We start from the raw sequence: 9,143 nt of genomic DNA, 5'->3' as shown, positions 1-9,143 counted from the left end.
CAACTTCCCTTTCCAACACTGTATAGTGTCAGGTCTAAGTCTTATTTCCCTTTGCCATCTTATGACACTTCTAGGACCAACTTCCCTTTCCAATCTAGTGTTAGGTCTAGGTCTAATTTGCGCACAAATCCTTATCCCAATCCCTTTTATCAGTATGAGGTCTCGGGCCTCCTGTTTGATGTAGTTCTTGGCCCTCTCCCAGCAGACCGCCGGCCAGAAGAACCCGCTCGCCCTTCAACTCATGGCTCAGGGACTCTACAACCACTCGACCATCCCCATCAGAGACGAGGACGAGGAGAAACTCCTGCCGCCCGTATGATCCACGCCCTACGGGGGCCTTGGGATCCTGCTAGGAGGACTTGGCTGAGACTAATTCCCTGCTAAGGATCGCTGCTGCTGACGCCGCAGAGCGGTTGGGTATGCCCCACTCCGAAACGTCTCCCGTTCTCTGCTGTTTAACTTCTCTCTTCCCTGATTTGATATCCTTGATTTTTGAAAGGGTCTAGAGTCGAACATCGGCGAAGAGGAGGATATAACTGTTGCGAGATCCTTCACGATGTCCTTGTTGGCTGAATGGTAATTTGGAAAACTGGGTCCTAAAGGAATAACATTCTCATCAGTGTTACAAATCACAGAAATTGATGAGTAATTAGCAAGTAAGGTGTCAATAAGTACAATGAAGGCATATAACCTAGAAACAAATAAATTTACAACTGCTTGTGGATTTCAAGATTATTTATCACACGTGCATAACAATTAAGCCAATTCTACAATATGAATTAAATACTACTGATTGAGGATAGCATTTCCTTCAGGTCCCCAAAATCCATTCAAGGATGTCGTACATCAACAAGTGATTCTCACGTGAAAAGGATGAGACTCGTGATTCTTTTCCTATCGGGATAATCGGCAGGAAAGTAAATCACGAAAAACAGCTGCGCAGAGAAGAAAGCACGATAACGCCGTGAGTTTTCGTACGATGATCGAAAACTGGAATCATCCTTCCTTCTTCCAGATGTACGAAAACTCTACATTTGCCCGTTCACTTAGCTTCCATGTTCTCAGAGCGGACAAACTTTGCCTTCTGAACACTCAGCTGTCAGAAAATATAACAGTAGAAATTTTAATGGTAAAATGTAGTTCTCATTGCTCTGTGTAAAGACGCATTAACGTGCATTAAAACAAAAGTGTTGAGACTTGTACAGAATAACCCATTAATGAAAGTAAAACAAATGCGTTGATCTGTTGTGACGTAAGGTGCCTTCATACTAGTTGTCAACCTTTTTGACGAAAGTCTCGGGTATTTTGTGACGGAAGAAAATAATAAATACGCAGTAATAATGCAAATGGTGTTCTCCTTGTCGAAATGAACTGCTTCGAAGTGTCGAAAACTGATAAATACGTGTCTCGGACTGGTAAACGGCATGTGAATAATGGCGTCGACTGAAAGCCGAAGAAAAAGGGGAAAAAAATGAACGATTGTGATCGTGAAAATAAGCTTATTGAACTTCCTAATTTTATATAATACATAAAGCAGTAGATTCCTCCCATTACAATAAAAGGTTATAATGGTAGTTTAATGATGGCGGAAAGATCCGTAGACTATTTTGGCCTGTCTATGATTTGCAAGATTGACAATACAATCTCTCTCTCTCTCTCTCTCCTCTCTCTCTCTCTCTCTCTCTCTCTCTCTCTCTCTCTCTCTCTCTCTCTCTCTCTCTACTTTGTAAAACATTTTATTTTTATTTTGAATATTGTAGGAAATTGGATTTTTTTTGTTTTTAACATTTAGGTGTGTGTATTTGTCATACACATATATGTACACAATTTTTTTCAGATATGTTAAGAGAGAGACTCATAACATATCTACAAAAATATATGCACAAAAGTAGGCACTAATCACACTAAACTAAATGTCAAAAACATAAAATTCCAATTTTCAACAAAATTAAAAACATAATTTAAAAAAAGTGTCTTTCTTCAAAACCAATATACATTTACAGAACATTATCATACTTAAAACTATAGAAAAAAAAAAAAAAACCAAGAAACATCCTTAGAATAAACTCGAAGACCTATCAAACTCCTCTCTCAAAATGAGGCCAAAAAAATAGCAGGACCACTTCCGCCGAAAAAAATGTACAGTCTACGAGAGTGACCTCCGTTGGTAGTAGATGACCTCCCCTTCCCACTCCCTCCTTCCCCTACCCGAACTCCCTTCTCCTACCCCCTTACAATTTTTCTCTGTATATTGCAAAAAAAACTTGTAGAATAATTTATGGTTTTAATTTATAAAACATATCGTATATATATATATTTCAAGAGGACATGACAATCCTTGCTCCATTTTGAACGATGAACAGCGACGGGATGTAGAAGAGGGAGATTCTGAAATGGTACAGGAATAATTATGGAATAGGTTGGAATTGTTTACAGGGGGCTCTTTCCTTATCATTTGCAGATTATATAAATATAAATATGTATGTGTACAGATAAGTATATATTGCTTGTATACATAAACATATAACTATATATATATATATATATATATATATATATATATATATATATATATATATATATATATGTGTGTGTGTGTGTGTGTGTGTGTGTATATATACACATATATATGTATATATACATATATATACACATATACATGTATATATATATATATATATATATATATATATATATATATATATATATAATATATATATATATATACTGTATATATATATATATACATATATATATATATACATATATATATATATATATATATATATATATATATATATATATATATATATATCAAATGATTAGTACCAGTAATATTTTGATGCCGTCAGAAGGAAGAGTTCTGGAGTTGTTAACAAATAATCATACGGCTTCTTGGAATGTTTCACTTTGAACACTGCATTATGGACTTCATGTTTACATTTGTATTCTTGGAAATAAATAAAAAAAAAATAAGTTCAGATTCAAGTACTGATAATTTTGATTACTGCCAGTAAGGATGGCTTCTGTAAAATGGATAAATTTCTTGGAATATTTAGTGTATTGCTATTTTTCAATAAAAGACGTGTTGGAATTGTGTAGAATATATAATATATGGATATATTCATATATGGTAATTAAAAACTAAGTGTGCAAGCTTTTTCCCCAGGTTATCAAAAATTTGTATAGATTTTAACTATATAAAAATTTAAACCCATCGGGACTAGACCGGAAATAATTGTAATCAATTTCATATTGAATAATAATTTTTCAAAAGTCTCTCCCGTATTCTTTTGTACACAAATGATATTACTCAGGCTGAGACTAGACGCTTTCCAGTGTGGTAAAATTTGAATTACAGTTTAGAAGGAATGAAAATTTTTTTTCTGTAGGCATAAATGATTCATCTGGATGTTTACAAAAAATTTTGAAAATTAATTCTTTTGAAAGACAAACGATCAAAGTCTAATAGATTGAAATGTATTTATAAAAAAAAATTCTTATAATTGCATTAGTGAAATATGGAAGTCCTATTAAAACTGGTTTAAGTGTTCACAGAAAGTAAATAGAAAGCAACATTTGAACAAGGGTAATTGGAGAAGTGTATTAATATCAAAGTAATATCATTACTAGTCAATAGTCTCAGAAATTCTTGATGTAAACAGATAGAATAGGAAATGATTAGAGTAAAAAGGTGTAACATCCTTGAAATGTTGGATATTGATTATGTTAAAAGGTGTAATATTAATGAAAATAATACAATTGTATATGATGGGAATCTTTTTAGAATGTGTAATATTGAGTAATATTCTTAGAATGGGATGTTAATAAGGTAAAATATTCTTGGAATGCCATAAGAGGTGTAACATTCTATGATCGTAGTGTTATCAGAGTTGTAACATTCTTGGAATGGCATATTACTGAAAGTGTAAAATTCTTGGAAATTTATATTGCAAGCAGTGGTGGTTCAAGTTGTATGAGAAAAGGTTTTACTTGTAGTAAGAACAGCCATGTTTAGTCTCCAAAACAAGAAGAAGAAGAACAAGAACAAGACGAAGAGGAAGAAGATTGTATACATGCAAAAGCTTGGGTGCCCCCGAAACATCGCAGCCCTAACCTCATCGCCAATAAAAAATGATCCTTTTCAACGTTATATCGAAGGACTATTTTCAACGTGACCTCACCCTCCATTTCTATCTCCGCCAAGCTCTGTCCGTCTAAATTCTCGTTCCGCCTGTCTCTCTATTTCCGGTTCTGACTTCACGAATTCCCCTAACCTTTATCTCTATGCTAACGGATTCCCTAGCTTCTATTTCTATGCTCACGGATTCTCTAGCCCCTATTTCTATCCTCACGAATTCCCTAGCCACTATTTCTATGTTCACGAATTCCCTAGTCCCTATTTCTATCCTTGCAAATTCCCTAGCCTCTATTTCTATGCTCACAAATTCTCTATGTTCCTATTTCTATCCTTATGAATTTCCTAGCCTTATTTCTATTCTCACGGATTCTCTAGCCCCTATTTCTATCCTCGCGAATTCCCTAGCCTATATTTCTATGCTCATGGATTCCCTATTTCTATCCTTACGAGTTCTTAAACCTCTTTTCTCTTTTTTCTATGCTCACAGACTTCCTAATCCCTCTTACTTCCTCACGAAATCTCTAGCCCCTATTTCTATGTCCACGGACTCCCTATTACTCTCCTCACGAGTTGACTAGCCTTTATTTCTATGCCTACAGAATCCTTAGCCTCTTTTCTATGCTCTAAGATAACCTAATCCCTCTTACTTCCTCACGAATTTCCAAGCCTCTATTTCTATTGCTCACGGAATTATATCTTGTCTTCACGAATTCCCTAGCGGTAGTATTTCTATCCTTACGGATTCCCTAGCCTCTATTACTCTCCTCACGGATTCCCTAGCCTCTATTACTGTCCTCACGGATTCCCTAGCCTCTATTACTGTCCTCACGGATTCCCTAGCCTCTATTACTGTCCTCACGGATTCCCTAGCCTCTATTACTGTCCTCACCGGATTCCCTAGCCTCTATTACTGTCCCTCACGAATAACCTAGTCTCCATTTCCATGCTCACGGATTCCCTAGCCTCTATTACTGTCCTCACGGATTCCCTAGCCTCTCTTTCTTTCTGTCTTCATGGAACCGCTCTCTTTTCCCCCATGTCTGTCTTTACGGAAGCCAACAACCTGTGATACAACTGTCGACTCCTGTAAACAATAAAATAACTAATGAATGAAGGACGTGTTTTCACTTCACCTTCTTAATCAAAGGATGCAGTAACATATGTTAATTGTGAAGTATTTATTTACCATGCTATCCACAAAAAAAAAAAAAAAAAAAAAAAAAAAAAAAAAAAAAGGGATTAATAATTTTTTATCGGTTTCAACAATTATTAATTATTCTTCATAATTTGTCTTAACTTTTATTAAATACCCTCAATGGCTGTTTGAGCTTTTTGGACATATTAAGACCCATGGGACCGTTCGTATCAGATACCTAAGATCTTGTGCCAATGGCATTACGAAATTATAGCTTGTTTAGCATTCAAGCAGTGACCAGTTACAATCAATTGGTAGCCTTAAACACAATAGTAATGGCAACATGAAAACAAAGGAGAAAATTCTAAATAAAAGATTAAGATAATTGGTCTACTTTAGGGCATTGTTATGAAACATTATTGTTCAAATATGAATAATAAGAATCTTTTTAAACTTCAACAATTATTTGTTTTGTTTAAAACAAAAGTGGATGATACTATATTCAATTCTCCCATTCATTATGAGCAATATTCAGCATAAGAATTTAAACATTCATGGCAACACCAATCGACTTCAAACTTATAAGACAAATATAAGAGACTATAGAAATAGCAAATAGGGTTTTCTTCTTCTCTTTTTCTACTCCATTGTATTTCCTATTTTAACTACAATTTACGTCACCTCCTCCACCATGAACATCTTTCTATTTCTCCTGAAATCAGTATATGATATATTCATGCCTACCTTGGACATTAACAAACCCGATATCAAAATCTTATTGAAATCATGTTTTCAGCGTTGACAACTATGATAATTGTAGCAACATTGAACTTCATAATGCAGACATCCAGTCCTGATGAACATTCAGTAAAATTAAACACAAAAAACTATCAAAAGGAAAAGAAACAATATTTCTCACAAGTAATCCACCGTAAAACTGCAATACGGATAAGAAGAACCACGCATACAGCTCAACTGACCTTCAAAATTACGTATTGCACTGACCTTATAACCTAAACACGTACTTTACTGGAAAGGCAAGCCCGCACGCCGCAAATACATACATAGGATATGAAAGCCTGAGGGTATTTCGGGTCGACATGCTGGTGATGAGTCGTCTTAGAGGGAATTTGAAGCCCCAGTGGTTGGGGACGGTTATAGCACAAGAGGTTATTATTTCATTAAGTAGATAGAATTGGAATCTTAAGAAATTGAGTTTAATGAAAGACTGAAAAAACAAACAATTCAGACAATGGCTAGGCTAAGTAAAATTTTGAAAAAAAAAAAAAAAAAAAACCGCCTGAAATTACATATAAAAATCAGGCTATATATAGACAAGATTCATACTATGGCAATGAAACAATCTCCAACAGATTTGTATATTTGAGAACAAAGTCCTCAGAAGGATATTGGCAGGATTGGATTAGAAATAAAAATTATAAGAGAGATTACTCAGGTGCCAGATGTGTATGAGATCATGGTGAGGGGTAGATGGAGATGGTTTTGGTCATGCTGTTCGTACTCCAAAGGAGAGATTAGTTCACCAAACATTTAACTGGGCTCCATAAGGGGTACTTGTAGAGTTGGAAGACCCAGAACTACATGCCTGAGGACTATGAAGCGTGAAGTCGGAGATGATGAATGGAGAAGTATTGAATTAAAAGCTCAAGATAGAGATGACTAGCAAAATCTAACCGAGGCCCTTTGCGTCAATAGGCGTAAGAAAGAGATGATGATGATGAGATATGGAATAAGCGGGAGGAGTAACCCGTCTTGAGTGCTCTCTCTCTCTCTCTCTCTCTCTCTCTCTCTCTCTCTCTCCTCTCTCCTCTCTCCTCTCTCTCTCTCTCTCTCTCTCTCTCTCTCTCTCTCTATACATATCTATATATATATATATATATATATATATATATATATATATATATATATATATATATATATATCTATATATATATATAATATATATATTATATATATATATATATATATATATATATTATATATTTGATTATTAATTTAAGTGGAGAGAGAGAGAGAGAGAGAGAGAGGAGAGAGAGAGAGAGAGAGAGAGAGGAGTGAGAGAGAGAGAGAGAGAGAGAGAGAGAGAGAGAGAGAGAGAAACTCTAACACGATTATAAAGATGGGCTTAGCAAAAGGATCATCGCTGCTATTCTGAAAGCATCATAAAAACTACGCGATCTTAAATCATATTTGCAGACAGCCGTAAACACCTTCATCGTAAATAAACCATCGCATTATTTGATTGTAGTAATCAATAAACATCTCATAAATTATTCCTCTTAAGAGGTGAGTTAACAGCGGTTAAATCGAACACACATGAAATACATTGTGTTGAATTTCACGTTGAAATATTATATAATACAGAGGATTAATTCATGGACCAGTATGATAGTACAGTCAAATGCTTTATTTAGCTTTAAAAAAATTGGTAACATAAATGAAATAGCCATGAATAACAGATAAGTTCAATATTTCAATGAAATCCATGTTAACATTGTAGTTCCGAGGAAGCACCGAATAAAAAGTAATTCTACAACTTGGGTCGAAAACAAATATTAAGTGGAGAAACGTGAATGGAGTTTTCCTCTTATTTTAAAACCACCGCTCAGTTTATCCGGAGAGATGTTCTCTTCGATTTTTAGACACCACTAAGACAATACACACTAACGGTAAACGTAAAGTAACCACGCACACACATAGGCCTACACACATACACACACGCATATAATATATATATTATATATATATATATAATATATATATATATATATATATATATATATATACAAACAGCACACACGAATATAGTGTGTGTGTGTGTGGGTGTGTTGTGATTTCCAAAGAAAGAATATCAGTAAGTATACTGAAAAAGTTTTAAACTGAAGATTAGCGCGGATTAGCCTACAGTGCAATATATGGAAGAGCAAATATATGAACTGCTAGCAAAGAGTGTTTGTAAAATTACGTAATGAGGTCATATAGACAGCAGTAAGCGTTTGTGGGTAAAATTAGAGTAAGAAGATCAAATGGAAATTGTAGGTGATGAGAAGTTGATAATAAAGATAGTGAAAAAACATGGTGGCATTTAAGGTGCAGTTCCTTGATACAAGAGGTGATTATGTAGAGGCTTACAACCTAAGGGATAAAGTAGTCAAGAGTAAAGGCAAAAATAAAAATGGTAGACAGTAATTAAAGCTTAGAGGATAATGAAAAATATTATGCGGGAAAATATGAACAGAGAGAAAGGTTAAAGAACAAATCAATCTCACAATAAAAGAGATGCTGCTGAATGTGAATGCAGTCCTGTATAGAATGAGCTTTTGGATGATTTGTTAAATCTGAAGGATAGGAAAAAGGCAGAGCGGAGGCTTGTAAGGATTAGTATAATACTGAGAAAGTTATTGGAAGGGACAGTAAAGGATTCATGATTGGTAAATAAGATGTTGAAAATAGTAATTGATGGGATTATATTATTATCATTATTACTATTATTATTATTATTATCATTAATTGCTAAGCTATAACCCTAGTTGGAAAAGCCGAATGCTATAAGCCAAGGGGCTCCCAACAGGGAAAATAGCCAGTGAGGAAAGGAAACAAGGAAAAAATAAATATTTTAAGAGTAATAAAATGAATATCTCCTATATAAATTATAAAAACTTTAACAAAACATGAGGAAGAGAAATTAGGTAGAATAGTGTGCCCGAGTGTACCCTCAAGCAAGAGAACTCTAACCAAGATAATGGAAGACCATGGTACAGAGGCTATGGCACTACCCATGACTAGAGAAATATGGTTTGATTTTGGGGTGTCCTTCTCCTAGAGAGCTGCTTACCATAGCTAAAG

General features: G+C 34.7%; 1 protein-coding gene across 1 annotated transcript in view; it reads left to right on the top strand.

The window, feature by feature from the left end:
- LOC137623826 (homeobox protein engrailed-1a-like) overlaps positions 1-1,657 on the top strand; it is a 210,757-nt gene extending 209,100 nt beyond the window's left edge. Inside the window, 1 exon segment of the mRNA XM_068354637.1 lies at positions 185-1,657. Coding sequence (XP_068210738.1) covers positions 185-319 — 135 coding nt within the window. The 3' untranslated portion in view covers positions 320-1,657.
- The last annotated feature ends 7,486 nt before the right edge of the window (positions 1,658-9,143 follow it).

The sequence above is a fragment of the Palaemon carinicauda genome, chromosome 30 (assembly GCF_036898095.1).
Source record: "Palaemon carinicauda isolate YSFRI2023 chromosome 30, ASM3689809v2, whole genome shotgun sequence".
NCBI lineage: Eukaryota > Metazoa > Arthropoda > Malacostraca > Decapoda > Palaemonidae > Palaemon > Palaemon carinicauda.
Note: the sequence above shows the minus strand (reverse complement) of the source record. Positions and strands in the feature narration are given on the sequence as shown.